General features: G+C 41.7%; 1 protein-coding gene across 1 annotated transcript in view; it reads left to right on the top strand.

The window, feature by feature from the left end:
* The window catches only part of ADGB (androglobin), a 435,925-nt gene that overhangs the window by 315,893 nt on the left and 99,984 nt on the right, over positions 1-20,048 (top strand). Inside the window, exons 23-28 of the mRNA XM_088474497.1 lie at positions 695-788; positions 5,523-5,654; positions 7,408-7,561; positions 9,147-9,334; positions 9,665-9,849; positions 17,415-17,578. Of these exons, the coding sequence (XP_088330623.1) occupies positions 695-788; positions 5,523-5,654; positions 7,408-7,561; positions 9,147-9,334; positions 9,665-9,849; positions 17,415-17,578 (917 nt within the window). The remainder of the gene's footprint in view (positions 1-694; positions 789-5,522; positions 5,655-7,407; positions 7,562-9,146; positions 9,335-9,664; positions 9,850-17,414; positions 17,579-20,048) is intronic.

The raw sequence follows: 20,048 nt of genomic DNA, 5'->3' as shown, positions 1-20,048 counted from the left end.
GGGAGTTAGTTAAGTTTTTCAGGTAAGCAAAACAGTTCCCACTTTCAGGTAAGCAAAGCAGAGCTTTAACCCCGGCTATCAGCTGTCAGATTATCTGCATTGAAGCAGCATTTACTTTTAAAAGTTCTTCTGTCTGAGTGTCTGCAAGAACAGGTACAGGGGGAAATGTATCAAGCCTTCTAAAATGTTTCATAACAACCAATCGGCTTCTACATATCATTTTATACAATGTGGGTAACTTTTCCACTGATTGGTTACTATGGGTAACTTTTCCACTTCTCTACCTTTTTAGAAGGTTTGATACGTTTTTCCAACAGCATCTTACAATCTGCCGTTCCTTGGTATTGGATACCTACTAGTTGGAATTTGGAAAGGATGAACCTCAAGGTTTTTTAGCTCCATGAATAAATGTACTGTAATTGCAAGTTTATTTAGAACTCATTGCACATAATTATATATTAATTTTCAGTCTCTGTTTACCGTTTCATATAAATACATTATTATTATTATTAATAATAATAATAATAAAATAATATACTCATAGACAGGAAATTGTCAAGGGTGCTGTGATCTTTTACTTAATCACTCATCTTGTACATATTGATTTTATAAAGGCAGAACTATTGCAAATAGATTAACAAAATACATATTTTACTTTACTGAACTTTCAATGTCTATTTTATATATATTTTAGGAACCAAAGAAAACACCAATGTTAAGGAAACCTTTGATAAAATATGTGCTATTGTAGAACCAAATGCTGAAAAGTATGGTGTTAACTTGTTAAGGTAAGTCCATTAAGTGAAATCACTTTAAAGCACATAGCATCCACATAGGAGTTGGGGTCATGCAATATTCTGTAAAATGCCAGAACAATTTAAAACTAAGGGCCGTATTCAATTAGGGAGCGAAAATTCCATGCTGGACTTTTCGCTCCACATCGGAGCTTTTCTGGGGATAAAGTTTCGGGCGTGTGCCCACTTTATCCCCGTATTCAATTTGGAACCGGCGAAAACAGGAGGCTGCGGAAAGGTAAGTATCTGGAAAAATAGGGGAATTTACGGGAATTCATCCAGGGACTCCCCTAATGATGTCTAGTCATGGGGGATCACTGTGGGTACCCCAGTTTAGCCCTGCAGAATGTGTTCTGCATTTTTAAATAGCCGTGTAGGTGTTTTTTTTCCTGACATTAAAGAAGTGATGCAGAAGAGTTTTTTTTTTTTCGTTTTAAAAAGTGGTCCCCATCAAATTTGGGGTACATGAAAATTGGTACTAGAATATTTTTAAGTCCCTAAACTAATTTTTTTTAAATTCTGCAAAAAATGCACCTGCCGCTAATAGCCTATTCTAGAAAACACCTGCCGCATACTTACAGAATACCCCTGAACCTATTGGGCTATTTTTAAACACTGTTCCCCATTTTTTATTTTTTTTTAACCCCAAAATTAAAATATTTATTTTGGGGTGTCCCTATTTTTTTTCAACTTTTTTTGACACAGTTCGTTTTTAGGGGCTATTCCCAGGGGTGCAGGCTATTTTTTTTAAGCCTGCACCCCTAAGCCCCAATTCTGCGCTTTTTTTCCGCCATGTATAACATGGTGAAAAGTTATCCCCATTCTTTTCAAAGACTTTTTGAACCTGCGAAAAGTCTTTGAAATTGAATACGGGGATAATTGAAATAGGCGAAAATGTCGTCATCGGCAATAAATTATCGCCGATTCCAACTTTTCGCAGCCTAATTGAATACCCCCTTAAACTGATCACACACAGCAGGATAGTGTTGAGGTTCGGTCATTTTACCAATGGAATTTATAATGATCCAATCAATTGTTTAGATTATTGTCATGCATTGCGTCACATAGGCTATGATATTGCAGCATGTGTTTCCAACATAATAGTTACTGATAATTATACTACATTCAACAGACAATGAAAACCATCTTGTTTTAAACAGAATATGCAGCAAAAGAAATAAAACTGCAGGATGCTGAAGACCTTTTAACGAAACTGCTAAATTATACAAATGATAAGAATTAGTATAGCTACTAAAGGTGCGTACACACTGGGCGATAAAGTGGACGACTGAACGATAATGATATCGTTATCGTTCAGTCGTCCACTTTATCATCCATTTTTAAGCCCAAAAAGATGAACGATAACGACGCGCGTTCCCGCGGGTCGTTCGTCATCATCGTTCATCGGGCTGACATGCAGGCCAACCTGACGATGTCGTCAGGTTGCTGCATGTCAGGGAATGGGGGAGAGAGCCCGGCGCTGAACGATATCGTTAATGATATCGTTCAGCGGCTGTGCTCAATGTCATGAACGACATTGAGCACACCCTGCCAGGGACACACTAGACGATATCGCTCAGGGAGCATATCGTCTAGTGTGTATGCACCTTAAGAATGTGTTTTTTTGTATGTACAATGTGTGTGTTTGTACTAATGAATCTTGAAAATAACAATTAGGCATAATCTAAATAGATTTAATTAGGATTAAGATATAAGTGATGGCCTGGAATGGTGAGACAATCAGAGCCAGATAAAGGGGAGTGGGGGCCATAGGGGCACGGTGCCCTGGGTCCCCTCTCTCAGGGGGTTCCCCCAGCCGGAGCACACTTCTGTAGCAGTCAGGACCCAGAAGGGCTGTATTACTGTCAAGGTAGTACAGGCAACTGCCTAGGGCTCAGTGGGACCCACCTGCAGATAGATTTTTGTTTCTATTATGACGCCTTCATCCATAAAGTCTGCTGGGCCCAGAGGCTTGCATGTGGTGCCAGGGGTCGATCGCGTGTATTGTGCTGCACTCAGGATTGAAACTAAGTACCTGCAGCTCTCACACTGCGAAGGCACTCCTATGAGTCTTGGTGCAATGGCATGCGCTGAGCTTTTGATTAGAAGAGTTCAGCACATGCTGACTGTCAGAGTCCTTGAGTTTGGTGGAGCTGCTCTCTGACACCTGGACTGTGAGGAGGACTTTATCTCCAGTCTCTCAGTATGAGCATGGTTCCTACCAGTAAACCTCCTCTGTGCCTTCTCTTCACCACAGCTCCAGTTCCTGTCTCCTCTCTGCTTCCCTCACACTCCATCTCGTGTCTCCCAGCTCCTCTCTCAGCCCCTTGAGTCCATCTTCTGACCGTGTCTCTCCCCTTTTTCAGGCCATCTCCTGCAAGTGTCTCTTCCCCCCTCAGTCCATCTCCTGTATGTATTTCTTCCTCTCAATCTCTCTTGCATTTGTTTTTCCCTCTCAGTCCATCTCTTGCGTGTTTCTCCCTCACTCAGTCCATATTCTGCAAGCAGGGCTGTAAATAGTGGTGTCCAAGCAGGGCCGTCGCACAGGGCCCTGGGGGTGGCATTATCGCTATACCACAGCCCCCGCATTTGGCTTGCTGTGTGCACCTAGTAGCCAATGTCGCTGTTGGCTCTGGACATACACAGTTTGTACAGTCTGGCAGTGCTGTATTTCCAGGTGCTATTGGCGTCGCCCCATATAAGTGATGCCATTACATCATGTGTTCAGGGGCTGAAGCCGCCACAGGACGCAATGCCGCCCTGCTCCAGCCCTGCCTGCAAGTTTCTCCCCTTCTCAGTCCATATCCTCCATGTGCCTCCCCTCCCACTTCCCAGCTTATGCCAATGGCACCACCAGAATTAGCAGAATGCAGACACTCTGTATACATAGGATTCAAAGCTTCTTTATTTGCAAAAGCTGTGCAAGCGGACCCATACCTCTATTCCCATTCCACTGGGTGTGCAGCTCCTGAGCAATTCTCCTGTTATCTGCATTGTTTAACTGTCTGTATTCTGTCCCTTATCTGTATGTATGTCTCTATCTATCGTTCCCCTGTCTGTTTCCCCTTTTTTTTTTTCTCCTTGTCTTCAGTTTTGTTTGTGTATTTTTCATCCCCCATGTGTGCCTCTTCCTACCTCCCACACTTTACGTGTCTGTGCATCTGTCTCGTCTTCGTGCCTGTCCCTATATTTCCCCATTTGTTTGTCCCCATCCTTCTATCATTTGCTCCACAGCCCACTTTTCCCTTGTGCTTCTCTTAAAACACTTTTCTGTTTGTCTTGCACCCTTTCTTATTCCTCTTCTTCTCTCTTCACCGCTTACCTTCTTCCTCCTCTTCTTCTGTGCCCAAAAGCAATGTAGACAAACAGGTGTGTCGTACACCAAATAGCTGAATCTGAATATTTCAGGTAAGCATAATCTTTTATTTGAATAATTTTGCTGAGCTACAGAATAGGAACCTACAGTATTCATACATTATATGGGTCCTATTCCTCAGGGTCAAAATCCCAATGGCAAATGCGATAATGGTGTTTTGAGACACTGACACACAGGGATTCCCCATTATATAGGCATGCACTAAAGGACGACTGGATCACGAAGGAAGACCAAAACCAGTATATTGCCATGAGTTTTTAATCTGGCTCTGGGACCTAGTGGTTCTCCACAGAGGCGTGACTTCCAACATGCGCCTTCTGCGCATGTGTGCCCCCCGCGGGTCTTCCTCTCCATCCCTGCTGTATCTTCCTCTCCTCTCCAGCCATCCTCTGTGCTGCCACCGGATTAGGGCAGTGCTGACGAGAGAGAGGGCCGGGGGAGGGCCCCCTGCTTTAATTGTCCCGGGCACCCCTAAGTCCCCCAGGGGGTGCCTAACCCTAATCTCCCCCCCCCCGGCAACCTGGTTAGCTCTTGGTGTTGACTCAAAAATGTTAACTTTACATTATTATTTTTTTTCATCAAGAGATTTTTTTTCTCTTTAGAAGCATGCACATTTTAAATAAAATTTTATTTGTATTGTATACAATTTTTATTTGTATTGAATTACTTATGAATTTGTAACATACTGAACATACAATAATAAAATGTATCAAAAAAATACTGTTGACAAAATTGAAGAGATTTAGCATACTAGTTCTTCCCAAGTCTATTGCTGATGTGAGTTGTATGTAAAAATGTGGCTTAGTAAACTTTTTTTGCACTGTGTTCTAACTTAAAGTTGCTTATATCTTAAGATACGTGCAATATAAAATATAGCTTTCTGTATGGAAACATTTTTGTGTCAAAGCAAATGTCACCGAAATTTTATGTTTAAGACCCTCTCAAATATTGTTTTAAGTTTAACTTTATTGTGTAAATCCAAAATTAGGGCAGCATAGCCTGTGTAATGGTTTATTTACTGCCTCACAGAACTGAGGACAGGGGTTCGATTCCCACTATGATCCTAACTGTGTGGAGTTTGTATATTCTCCCTGTGCTTGCATTGGTTTCCTTCCACATTCCAAAAATATACTGGTAGTTTAATTAGCTCCCAACGAAAATTAATCCTAATGTACATGTGTGTGAGTATGTGGTAGGCAATATAGAGTGTAAGCTTCACTGGGGCAGGGGCTGATGTGACTGGCCAAATATTCTCTGTAAAGCTCTGCAGAATATGTGTGCGCTATATAATTAACTGGTAATAAATAAAATATATAGTAATTGATTGCATCACTCATTCAAACTTTGTTTAGGTACATTTTTAAACACAGTCCTGCTTCACGTGAATATCCCTGCTATGAAGACGAGCAACACAGAATTACATTTGCTGATTATACTGTTACCTATGTTGATCAACCTGCAAATTCTTGGTTTGTGGTTTTCAGGTAAGATATGCTCATACAGTCTAACCCCGGACTGGGCAGAATTAGGAGAGGCAGCAGTCTGGGGTACAGCTATCTCACCTTTGTATAGACGAGTATACTGGGCTCTTCACTGTTCACTGAGTTGAGAGTAAAGCAAAAAAAGAGCAAATAACGGTGCACCTTGGTAATTATGTTGCCATGCTGCACTGCAAGTGGGGAAGATGTAAAATGTGAAAGATTTAGTGTTTGGGGGGCATGTCCAAACTGAAATCTAAATAAAGCTGTGCTACATTTGTGGGGTACATGCAAAAGCAGCCAGTATTTACTCTTGCACATGGTTGATCCAGGCGCACAATTACTCTTTCTTGCTTTACTCCCAACTCAGAGTCAGACCCTTTGGCTCTGTATTGTACACTTAGCCACTAGTGACTAGGCTCTGTATTGTACAGTTAGCCACTACTGACTGGACGTTATACGTTCGGGAAGCAGGCAGACGCAATGCCGACTGCTGGCCTCCCGACTGCTTAATACCGGCGAGGGTTAAATGACAGGCGTCTAAAACTAGACGCCTGTCATTTTACCGACTCCCGGGGGGGACTTAGGGTTAGGCACCCCCCCCCCCGGGAGGTTAGGGTTAGGTACTTAGAGGGGGGATTAGGGTTAGGCACAGGGGGGGAGGTTAGGTTTAGGCACCTTAAAGGAGGGTTAGGGGGTAGAATTAGGTTAGTTTATACTTACCTTTGCGACTGGACTACACTTACCCACTAGGGACTGGACTCTGTATGTATACTTGGTCACTAGTGACTGGCATCTGTATAGTACGCTTGACCACTAGTGACTGTGATCTGTATTGTACACTTGGACACTAAAGACTGGGCTCTATAGTGTACACTTAGCCACTAGTGACTGGGCTCTATATGGTATAATTGGCCACTAGTTACTGGATCTGTATTGTACACTTGGTCACTTAAGACTGAGGGCCTGATACACTACCATACGCAACTGCGATTACGCATGCAATCTGCCAATTGTTTCGCACTACGCATGCGCGAACCAGCCACTGCGATCACTACCGTACGCAACTGCGAATGCAATAGCAATTATGCACACAGTTCAACTGCGATAGTATTCTAATCCATTGCGATCACTATGTCACCGCAGCACTACATGGCCACTTTACCTTACACACATCCATAATGTTTAGCGAGATTGAGAAACCATCGCAGCCTCACGCACACTTGCACAAGCCCTGACATTACTCAGAAATTGCTAACTTAAGCGCACGCTATCAGGCCTCAGGCTGCGTAGAACACCGCAGTGGATAATTTCTGCACGCCCATGCAACGGCGTTCAAACGCACTGGTACGCCTGTGTTTCGTCGACCCCCCGCCCCCCCCCCATCACCACCCACAAACTTGTCAATCACTCTGCGATGGGTCTGCGTAGCCGCTGCGATCGCAGTCTCGGTCGCAGTGGCCAGTTCGCGCACACGCACTGTGATGCGCAGAAATCAGCAGTCGGCTGATTGCGTGCGTATTAGCAACTGCGATCCATGCTAAATCAGGGCCTTAGTCACTAGTGACTAGGCTCTGTATAGTATATTAGGCAACCAGAGAAATATACCATACAAGTTAAAGTGTGTGTGGGAGGTTGGAGGAAGGGGTGTCATTGCTGTTTTTCGTGTGCCAAATGCCCAAAAAACTTGTCCTGCAACTGTATGTAACATTTAGGTAAATATTAATCAACTATTTTTTAAACAAATGTTTTTTTTTAGGGAAACATTCCATGTTCCTGAAGACATGTTTATAGTACCCAAGATGTATACAAACCTTCCAGTGTGCACACTACATGTCATTAATAATGACACACTGGAGAAAATACCCTGGGTGTTTAACAAAGTAACACCTCATATTTACATAGAAAACAAGGTGAGTGGCAACTAACAAATTACGCCTACAGTATCTGTTTGCATTGATAACTTAGAATTTAATAGTACAGTATATAGCAAAATGTGTTCTATTATTTATCATTGTAGCTGTTTGTCCCATACATGCTAACTTTTTCGTATTTTTACTTATTTTCCTCTCTTCCCTTCTACATCCAGTGGGATTTGTATGTAAAAGAGAAGGAAGCAAAGCATTAAGCAGCATTTTAGTGGTTCAAAAATACATTGGCCCTCATTCAGAGCCGTACGCTCTGAGCAGAGCGCACGCTCTGAATGAGGGCTGGTCTCCATTTTCATGGAGCGTCCTCCTGGACGCTCGTATAGCTGTGGGTCACCACCCACAGGCTATACGAGCGTGCTTTGTGATGGCCGCGATGGTCGAGACCATCGCGACCATCGAAATTGCGAGCCGGAGCCTGCGGTTGAGGTTTTCAACCGCAAGCTCCGGAGTGATTTTGGCTCTACCAGAGCCAAAATCACTCCCACTGACATCACTAGTGATGTCAGTGGGCCGGCTTCTGACGGGAGGCGTTCCCGTGGGAACGCCCCCGTCAGGGAGGCACGACCCCGGCACGCCCACCAAAGGGGGCGTGCTGTCAATCAACAGCTCCCTCCGTCGTGCGCATGCTCAGTCCATAACATCGACCCACTTGCGAGCGGACAGCCGCTCGTGAGTGGGTCTGAATCAGGCCCATTGTCATTATATTTTGGGAATGGAGAGACAACAGAAAATGATATCAATGGGAAGGAGGTCTAGGGTTGTGAAAAGGGTTCTGATCTGATCCTTTCACTGCCTATCCACTCGTGCTCTGTGGCCATGCTCATGCATGAACTCAGGTCACACACGAGCAGTCAGCTGGCTCAAGAGAGGTAAGTATCGGAACAACTTCAGTAGCAATGTTAGGGATCACAGGGACAGCTGCTTTTCAGAGCAGCAGTCCCCACACCGGAGCAATACCGAAATGCTCCAGTAGTTAAATATCCTCCGCCGCATATCGCAGCAAGTTGGATCTTTTATCTTTGGGGACCATTCAGCCTACAATGATGAATTGGCCCCTAAGTCCATTCATGTAATTTTATTGATCTGTGTAGGCTTCTGCTATAGACACTGCTGCTCAGTCTAAACGTGCTAGCCTAACGCAGATCTATTATTTTGCGGGGGTTTTTTTACAAGTTCTGTTCGAGTTTACAACACGCACCCTCTTACATTGGGCGAGTTGTTTGTTTAAAACGGGAAAACATCTGGATGCGAATTTGAGGCATGCGAGTAGTGGAAATGTGAGATAAATGCGAGTTTGCATGTTCTCGGAGCCTATTACATGTGAGACTTAAAAAGTGCTATTTTTGCGCTAAACTCACACCTTTTTAAATCTCGCCCCTATTACATTTCACCCGCAGTATTTGTACAGGACATAGTAATATTCATTAGTAATATTTTACTCCTATTCTGCATATGATCAATGATATAATCAGATTGTACGCAATGGTAGATTTTTGCACAGTCTTCTAGGTGTGACAGTGCTTTCCGTATATCTAATTAGGTTTTGTTTATACATCTGATATCTCAGAAGGGATATACATTTATGGCTGAAGCGCATATTGGTGAATTTGCTGTGGCATCTGGAAAATGGAGACTGAGACTCATTGGGACCCGCAACCCTCTGCCGTATCTCTCTCGTGACACTGTAAACAATGCATTCTCCCTGCGGGAAATCAGAGACTATTACATACCCAATGACAAGGACCTGATATTTAGGTAATTAGAAGCATCATTGGACTGCCTATTACACAAATTAGGTGAATATCAAGTTACAGTACAGTTGAGCTCTCATTCCATCCTTAGGTGGAATAGTGTGTACAGTATAAAGACTTAACAATTAACACATTTATTAAAAAGAAATGCTTCCATTTTATAATAGACTACCATGTAAACAGCACTATGTACAGTAAGAAAATATCAACATATAATTTATTCATCTGCTTCTTTTTAGAACATAACTCTTTAGTGTGAATCTGTCAGACGTGCTCTTTCCGTCTGTGCTGCTTTCCTGACATACTGATGTCTTTGTTCTGCTCTTGTGTTAAGGTACACAGTAAAATCAGCAATAGACCACATTGCAACTGTTCAAGTACAAACCTCTAAGTTAGACGTATTCCTCAAGATACAGATATTGGATGACAATGAAGAAGTTGTAAGTGCTACTGGCAAAGGTCAAGCAGTGATTCCTGCATTTTGCTTTCTGCCCAACGAAAGGCCAATTAGTGCTCACTGTGAGTATATGCTTTTACTATATTTTACATTAATGTACAATGGGCCTGATGCAGTACAGATCGCAACTGCGATTGCAAAAGCAATTACGCATGCAGTCTCACTGCGAAGATATGCTAATGTCTGCGATCGCAATGCCATACGCAGCCTGACATAAGGACGCCCACCTTACCTTACACACATCCGTAATACTTAGCAAGACTGCTGAACCATCGGTAACATCGAGTACCATCGCAGCCTCACGCACACTTGCACAAGGTCTGTCCCTACACAGGAATTGATAACCTCATCGCATGCAGTGGAAGCTCAAGCTGCGTATGGCATCGCAGTGGCTAATTTATGCATGCCCCTGCAATGCTGTTCAAATGCACTGGCACGCCTTTCGCCAACCACCCCCCTGTCACCACCCCCAAACGGTGCTTCCTGTCAATCACTCTGCGATGGCCCTCCGTAGTCACAGCGGCCAAAGTCCCGATCGCAGTGGTGTGTTTGCGCATACACACTGCGATGCACAGGCATGAGTAATACATAACAGCGGACGATTGCGTGCGTAATCGCAGTTGCGATCGCTGCTGAATCAGGCCCAATATAATCATTTACATATGTATTTTTGCTATTTAATTTGGATGTATTCTGAACACTGACCTTGGAACAAACAAAATATTTAAGACTGAAGAAAGTAATAGGCACTAAAATAGACAAATAAAGAAGGGTCATGTTTAAAGCTGCTGTCCCAAAATAAACAGAGAATACAGTATTTGCCTACATCTTACACCCCTCCCGCCGTATTTCCCCCTCCTGAGCATTAACCAGCCCTGGGCAAAAGTCCAGGACTCTTCCCTGCATCCCTGGGACAAATGAGGAATTAATATCAATTTTCACAGTGGAACTACAGGTACCAGCAAGCCTGCCCTTTGGCAATTATAGAACTACAAGTGCCAGCAGGCCAGCAGCATCTGCGTCCCCACTGTGAAAAAAATATTAAACAAACCACAGTACTCACATACCGAATATTGTAAATCTTTATTACACGTTCATTCACATACTCACACTACATACTTACCTACTCCCTGAAGGAGATCAGTCCTCTTCTCCAAGTGGATGTACTAGGTCTTGGTAAAATAAAGAAATGTCTGAGACTTCACAGACATGCTGCGGGCAGTGCCCGCTGCAACCCGAAACGACTTGGCCGTTCGGTCATTTCCATTCACTATAATGGAGATGCCATTTCCATGGCTGCGGCCTGTTTGTGTGCTTTTAAAAAGTCAGATAGAAGTTGATTTTTAGTCGATTTCAAATCTGACTGTTAGTAAATGAGGGGATCCTGTAGGAGGATATGGGAAAGTACCAATGTTTGGTTGATGATTGATTTTGGTAGAGATTCGATTTTATAGTCGATTTTGCCTTTAGTAAATCTCTGATTTGCAAAATCACCTATAAATACACCAAAAAGCCAAGATTTCCCCAAATCAGCTTTTAGTAAATATACCCCATAGTCTCAAGTTAAGACAAACATGGCTGCTGGAAAATCTCTAACGCAGCCTCCTGAAGGGGTTTGGCTTGTGTCAGCTCTGACCGTGGTATAAGTGTAAAGTTGATAGTGTTGATTGCAAAGCTGCTAATGATGACTGCGTCCAATTGATTTCAAATGTGAAGAACACACCCATTTATTCAAATTAGAGATGAGCGGTTCGGTTTTAATCGGTTTTACTCGGTTGTGTTTGGTTCTCAAAAACTGCATCATATTGGCTATTCGGCTCGCGCGTGTTTTAAATAGCCAATAAAATAAATCCGAACTAATCAGAACTTGCGCTAATTTGGCAAAAAGAACCGAGTCGAATCCGAACCATTCATCTCTTATTCAAATACATGAAACAGCAGGAGTAATGCTTAAAAAGTCACTTTACACAGAACTAAACCCTCGTTTTATAGAAACAAAGAATGATTGGGGAAAGTGAAGCATGCATATTTATTTGTTGTATATTTATAAGTGATGAAATGAAAAATAAATAAAGAAAATGTAATATTTGCATCTGCTTTGCAGAGTAATTCAGATGCCCCAAGCCATTGACTTCAATATATTTCTACTGTCTTCTGTGATTGTTAGCATTTTCAGTACTGCTTGTGAAGCCATGCCTCCAGTTGCAATACAGACTCATCTCAGCCAGATACGACAAGGGGAGGGAGTCGCAGTTTGAGATTTGCAGATGTGACTGACTGTGAATAGGTCTCAGAGATGTGATTTTTTTTTTTTTATAAAATAGCAAATTGTGATTAAGTTTCAGACTGACCCAGAATAAGACCCTATGTGTGTAAATATCTATGTCCCATGCAACTCAGCTTGCGCCAAGCATCTTTTTTGCTCTAATGTGCATCTTAGTCGCAACGCGATGCAACTGCACTGAATAATTTGATATGTGACACTTGTGTATATATATCTGTATGTGACTGACTCTGAATCTGTATACAAAGTGTTGCGATGCAACGACCGCAGCTTTTTTCCACAACTAGTTCCGTTGTGCTTCAACTGGGACTTTGTACATATTTAAAATGAATTCCTGTGCTGTTAAAAGTCGTAGCCCAGCGTCTCTGGTACAGATTGAGTTGTGTTTCGCTGCATCAGCGCTGCAGATAAAGACTCAAATTTAAAGATGGAGCGCTATGCTCACTCACCCCAAGTGTCTCGCACCGCATGTTCATAATGTTGACAATGATCATGTTGACATTTAACATGTCAACATGGATGTAATGTTGAATTCATTAGCATGTCGACATTGTAGTTTTGTTCTTATTGAATCCCTAACCCTAACCTAACTCCTATACAGCAGTTTCTGTTTCAGTTAATGACTGTGTTTCAACCTACATATGAAAATGATGATCAATATAACATGTTTGGTATGATTGGTTAATCATACACCTGACTATAATCCTACAAAATCCCTGAGTTTGTGCAAGTACTGTACATGTTCCTAAAAATTGATGCTATTTTGAAAGCAAAAGGTGGTCAGACCAAAAATTTATTTTATTTAGATTTCTCTTCTGTTCATTCACTTTGTATTTTGTTAATTGATAAAAATAAACCATTAACACTTCTAGTATTTAATGAAATCTTACTTTGCAGCATTTCTTCTATAATTGCGTAAAACTTTTGCACAGTATTGTGTGTGTGTATACAGTGCATCCGGAAAGTATTCGCAGCGCGTCACTTTTGTGTTATGTTACAGCCTTATTTCAAAATGGAATAAATTCATTTTTGTCCTCAAAATTCTACACACAATACCCCATAATGACAACGTGTAAAAAGTTTTTTTGAGATTTTTGCAAATTTAATTTAAAAAAAAAAACACGAAGAAAATGTACATAAGTATTCACGGCCTTTGCCATGAAGCTCAAAATTGAGCTCAGGTGCATCCTCTTTCCACTTATCATCCTTGAGATGTTCCTACAGCTTAATTGGAGTCCACCTGTGGTAAATTCAGTTGAGTGGACATGATTTTGAAGGGCATACACCTGTCTATATAAGGACCCACACTTGACAGTGCATGTCAGAGCACAAAACAAGCATGAAGTCCAAGGAATTGTCTGTAGACCTCCGAGACAGGATTGTCTCGAGGCACAAATCTGGGGAAGGGTACAGAAAATATCTGCTGCTTAGAAGGTCCCAATGAGCACAGTGGCCTCCATCATTTGTAAATGGAAGAAGTTCGGAACCACCAGGACTCTTCCTAGAGTTGGCCGTCCATCTAAACTGAGCAATCAGGGGAGAAGGGGGGGAGAAGGGCCCTAGTCAGGGAGGTGACCAAGAACCCGATGGTCACTCTGTCAGAGCTACAGCATTCCTCTGTGAGGAGACGAGAACCTTCCAGAAGGACAACCATATCTGCAGCAATCCACCAATCAGGCCTGTATGGTTGAGTTGCCAGACGGAAGCCACTCCTTAGTAAAAAGCACATGGCAGCCTGCCTGGAGTTTGCCAAAATGCACCTGAAGGACTCTCAGACCATGAGAGACAAAGATTGAACTCTTTGGCATGAATGCCAGGCGTTCTATTTGGAGGAAACCAGGCCATCACCAGGCCAATACAATCCCTACAGTGAAGCATGGTGGTGGCAGTGTCATGCTGTGGGGATGTTTTTCAGCGGCAGGAACTGGGAGACTAATCAGGATAGAGGAAAAGATGAATGCAGCAATATACAGAGACATCCTGGATGAAAACCTGCTCCAGAGCACACTTGACCTCAGACTGGGGCGACGGTTAATCTTTTAGCAGGACAATGACCCTAAGCACACAGCCAAGATATCAAAGGAGTGGCTTCAGGACAACTCTGTCCTTGAGTGGCCCAGCCAGAGCCCAGACTTGAATCCGATTGAACATCTCTGGAGAGATCTGAAAATGGCTGTGCATCGACGCTTCCCATCCATCCTGATGGAGCTTGAGAGGTGCTGCAAAGAGGAATGGGCGAAACTGCCCAAAGATGTGTGCCAAGGTTGTGGCATTATATTCAAAAAGACTTGAGGCTGTAATTGCTGCCAAAAGTGCATCAACAAAGTATTGAGCAAAGGCTGTGAATACTTATGTACGGGACTTAGGGTTAGGCTAGGGGAAGGGAGGGTTAGGGTTAGGCACCCCCGGAGGGAGGTTAGGCTTAGGCACCCCCCCCCCGGGGGACTTAGGTTTATTCAGCAGGGAGGGGGGAGTTAGGTTTAGGCACTTAGAGGGGGGATTAGGGTTAGGCACTTGGGGGGAGGTTAGGGTTAGGCACCCCTAAGGGAGGGTTAGGGGGGTAGGTTAGGTTAGTTAATACTTACCTAGGGATGATCGGTATTTCATACCGATTCCCTTATGTACATGTGATTTCTTAGGGGTTTTTTTTGTATTAAATTTGCAAAAATCTCAAACTTTTTACACATTGTCATTATGGGATATTGTATGTAGAATTTTGAGGACAAATTAATTTATTCCATTTTGGAATAAGACTGTAACATAACAAAATGTGGAAAGAGTGACGTGCTGTGAATACTTTCCGGATGCACTGTGTATATAACTATATATAATGTGAAAAATGGGTACTTGAAATAAGGACTCGGTAGGCAGATTTCTGGTGAATACACAGTATCTTATTACTGGAAGCAGAACCTGAAGATCAATATACTTAGGCTTAGGCCTGGAAACACAGGTACATACAGAAAAATAAGTAAATTAACATAAAAGGTCCCAGCACTCCTCGTGCTTAGCAGTCAGCCCATTGCAGTGGCCTGCAACCACAATTGGCCATGCTCTTCTGGCATAGCCCTTGGTCCCTGGCACTACAGTCACTTGGGCCTACTCGCTGGCCGCTATTCAGCATCAATGCTTGGTAGACTAGGTGAACAAGAGTTTTAAACTCTTCCTCTGCTGCCGATTTCCTGCTGACTGTAGGCGACCAGGAACACCCAGAATTCCATATTTCCACTTTGAGTTGCGCAGCCAGAAAACCCGGAGTTCCAAACTTCTACTGTAGCTGCAGAATGTGACAGTCTTTTTTTCCTCATCCTCCAGATCCCAGATTGTGGGAAATTCAGGTGAGAGACCACCCCTCTTACCACAAAATATATATATATATATACTACTCGATTTTCATGTTTCTGAGTCCAGGGGTTTGGGCTGGACATTGTTGAGTCAGTGAGTCAGTCAGGACATTTGATTTTCTATATACTTTATAGATATAATTTTACTAATCCTTTATAATAAGAACATTGAAAATAAATGTTAATTTTAAATTTCATAAAATGGAATTATAGTAGTGTATTTCATAGATTGAAAGAAACATTGGCTGCAAGGAAATTGAAACATAGTACAAATGATTTCAGCCTCTGTGACCTATGTCTACATATATGGTATGTGAGTTTGGCAGGTGTGCATTACTTATTAGCTCAGATGTTCTTATCACTTTTCGCATTTGCCATGTGTTATCATTGATTTTATACAGTTAAAATGTTGCATTAAATAAAATCAAATGTTACAAAATCGTTTTGTTTTCGACTAAAATGTAATTTACAGTTCATCCCCATTTCATATCTTATATTGTCACATTTAGCACATTTTCCTTATCATTTCCTGTAACACAACCATGGTTTTATCATGAAATACAAATGTAATCTTTTACCATTAATAGTATTGTTTCAGCTCTGAAGTGTAGCATTGATGGGGGGAGAGAAGTGAAGTGGGCAACAGTTTACCTTCATTGTACAGTACTGTAGGTCTATGGGACCATATTCTTGATAGAGTACTGTACATTAAGTATGGCTAAAGATGACCTGTATTTAATGTGTATTCCAATCCCCAACCCCCCTCCCCCTTCCCTCCATAGCCTGTCATAACTGTTACCTTTACCTGGCAATCAGACATTGCTCATTCCTCCTGTAATTATTTTGATGCAAACTGATACACAGAGCTGTAACTAGACTTATTAGTGCCCAGTGCCAGAAAGAGCATTGTCCGTCCCCCCCCCTTTTTTTTTTTAAATAGGGACATAAGATAGTATGTATATATAAGTGCATCTGAAAAAGGGCCATGGTCTCATGGGGAAGGGCCAGGGAAGAGATGGGGTACTCCTGGGGCAGCCAGGAGATGCTGGGGACAGCCAGGAGATGCTGGGGATAAAAGAAGAGGAAGCTACAAGTGAGAATGATAATAAACAGGAACATTTATAGTCCCAAACAGTGCCCCCCTGCATTGCGGTGCCCCATGCCATGGTACTGGTCGCACTACCCTAGTTACAGCCCTGCTGATACATAATGCCAGTGTTCTTGGTTACAGTGGTCTGTATGATCCCCAGTATTATTGACGTATTTTACTTTAAAGGTTATCATCTTATATCTTTAACTATTTCTTTAGAACAGCACTTATGTTGCAGCACAATACTGACCTCAATACTGTACAACTGGATTAAAATACTTTTGGAAATACTGTTCCTAATTATTGCTTTAGTATAAAAATACTAAGGAAAGTGAGTCAAATGGGTTTGCTAGACTTTTTCATGAGGTGTCCTTAATCTTTGCTGCAGTCGCTCCATGAAGCTTCTCTGTGCGCCAGGTCACGTGAGGCTCTGCTAGGATGCACCAGCAGACTATGCTGATTCATTTTATATGCAACACTTATACTGTGTTTGACTGAGTTTTTGAATCTGTATACAAAAGCAATATAGCGGGTGCAGCTTTTTGCATTCCAAGTTCCGTAGCGGTTCATATACAGACTCAGGTGCACACATATATACAAGTGTCGCATATCAAATTAATCAGCACAGTCTGCTGGATCTTCCTAGTCGCATCGTATTGCCAGACGCTAGCAGAGTAGCATGGAACCCGGCGGCTCGCTCACGCCAGGCAAGTTGCGCTGCAAGGTGTATTGAAGCTAGATGTATGAGGACACATTGGTACCACTTACCAAATTATCAGGCAAACAATCAGCAAGTAGAAATGTATACATTGACTATTTGGTTTTCACATGTACTATTTTTCTGGTACATTCAACTGTGATATAACATATATTATTTACTAAAAAAGCTTACTTCATAACCTTTAACAGCAAGCAAAAGCCAGATATTGTTAAGTGGGACAAAGAAAGGAAGAAATGGTTCTGGCAACAGTCAGAAAAATAATAAGAGCTCTTCAAGACCGGGAAGTAAAACTGAAATACAACTGTCTGGAGAGAATGAAAACACAGAAGAGAAAATTCCAACTCCACAACCGGTGAGACTCTTTTGATTCTGTACCTTTATCAGAGGGCTGTGGTTTATTATGTATTGCTTTGTTGTCATGTGTTTCAGTTAGCAGTGTTTCAATAATGATTCTTCTACTACTATGAGACAAGAATATTTTATGATTATGCATAAAGTATTCTTACTACAACACACTCAGGGCCCATGGAAAAAGTCCTATCAACGGTCTTTCAGTTTCTTGATGCATGAGAAAAATCTGGTAAAGGTATCCAAAATATACAGAGTATCACATATTCAAGCAATAAAGAATAAATATATATATATATATAGTAAAGGGTCGCAGGCGGCACTCGGAAATAAATGCCAGTACACAGCTGGTTACTTAAACATATACGTAGGGGTGATCGGTCTGGGAAGCTTCTGCGTTGTGAAGCTCGGTGGATCCACAGGCTGGGAACATTATCACCTAGAGGCTTAAATGAAAGCCTTGGATTACACTGTTTTGTGTAGAGCACGCTTTTGATTATTATCGCATTCTACTAGTATGTATAGTATTGATTTACAATGGATTGGAGCTGTTTATCTTCTGTAATATTCAATACTGCTTGGGCCTTAAGATGACGTTTTCACTATATGTTATTATTGTTACCTAGGCGACGGGTCTCCCAGACATGACGTCATGTGTATGCGCCTGTGGGGAGGTCCGGCGTCTGTGATGCACGAGGTGACGGTGTTGGGTATATAAGGTCAGTAACTTTGTTTGTATTTTATCCTGATGACGAGACCATTAATGTCTTGAAACGTTGATGTTTAAGTAACCAGCTGTGTGCTGGCATTTATTTCCGAGTGCTGCCTGCGACCCTTTACTATATGTTGGATCCGGACTGGATACCTAAGAGGGCACCGGCTATTGGTATTATATCTGGAAGGGAGTGCTGCTCACCTGCATTGTGGAGATATATATATATATATAAATATATTGTGATGAAAAGGCCATTTAGGCCTTGAAACGTTGGCAATAAAACAAACTTTTTTCACTACTAAGTCTGGTGGAGTGCCGCCTGTTCTGTGGATATGGATGTTGAATCTATGCATTATTCTAAGGAAGGCAACCCAGGACTATTCCACTGATACAAGAGTGCCCCTAAAAATATATGTGTGTGTGTGTGTAATGTGTGTGTGTGTGTGTGTGTGTGTGTGTGTGTGTATATGTATATATATATATATATATATATATATATATATATACTGTATGTATATGTAAAAGAGAAATATTTTAGATTTTCTGCTACCATTTGTTCTTTATGGCTTTGTTATATGTCTAGCATTATAAGGAGGAGTTTATTTAGTACCCAGGGTAGATTTAACAAAGTTCCAGTTAGTACTGTGTAAGGATCACTTTTTAATATCCATATATTTTCTTATTTTAACCCTAAGATCTATTGATACCCCTAAATCTATATACCCAAAATGTCGCTGTTTAGCGCTACAAGTCACATAAGAAATAATTGCTTTCCAGACTTTTATTGTGGTTCCAAATCACAAAAGTTATTATTGCAATAAAAGAAAGTTACAGGCTTTGATCTGACACAATTAGTGCAAAAGACAATTAAATACAAAAGGTACAAGCCGATACATACGCGTGCACACTGGTCCCAGCATACAGTCATCTCTCCAGAAGCCTGTGGTCATCCAAGAAGAATGGCTGTATATTAATTTATAACCAGTGAGCAGGCTATATACCTTACAGAACAAAGAAACTAATTAACAGGTTTCCATTGGGTTTTGCTCCTGGACAATCTGCTACGATGCAGATCATTGGACAGCTCATACAGCATCACTGGGGGTATGACGTTGCTTTGTGTGGTTTTACCGTTGAACTGGTTTAAACTAGTCAAAAGACGCTACATACAGCTTTACATTCTAACCACTAATTTCATATAGTTCATAACTTGCAGACGCATAATGCGATCTCCTTGCCGATATAACCGGAGATCTGCAAATAAACAGTGATTTAGAATGGTACCAAACATGATATGTCTACTAGCTTATGTACCTTAAATATCGTATACATTACATTTCACAACATAAGTATTCGGTAATAAAACCTCTAATATTAATCTTAATGCTTGGGAACCTTTTTAAGTGATTACATGTGTGGGAGTGAAAATATTGTGTAAAGACGCTAGTATGTGTGGTGCGTCTATGTGTTTTGTGCTTATCTGTGTTTTGATGAACAGCGCAACTGCATGGTGCATCTTGTATATTTTATATGTATTTGATGTGCGTATAGGTTTTAATAGGACTTTAAACAATATGCGGTAGCAAAGCTGACACACAACGTTAATAATCAAATATAGCATCGTACACAATGGTTTCGTGCTGTCGATGCAAGATGGCATTGTCAGGGGCGACACAAAATGGCGTTGCCAGATATTAATTTAAGATTTGGTCTCAGCCAATCATCCGGCTTCGACAGTCCACCCTTTGATAGCAACCAA

The sequence above is a fragment of the Taudactylus pleione genome, unplaced genomic scaffold (genome assembly GCF_031769625.1).
Source record: "Taudactylus pleione unplaced genomic scaffold, aTauple2 ptg000154l, whole genome shotgun sequence".
Lineage (NCBI taxonomy): Eukaryota > Metazoa > Chordata > Amphibia > Anura > Myobatrachidae > Taudactylus > Taudactylus pleione.
Note: the sequence above shows the minus strand (reverse complement) of the source record. Positions and strands in the feature narration are given on the sequence as shown.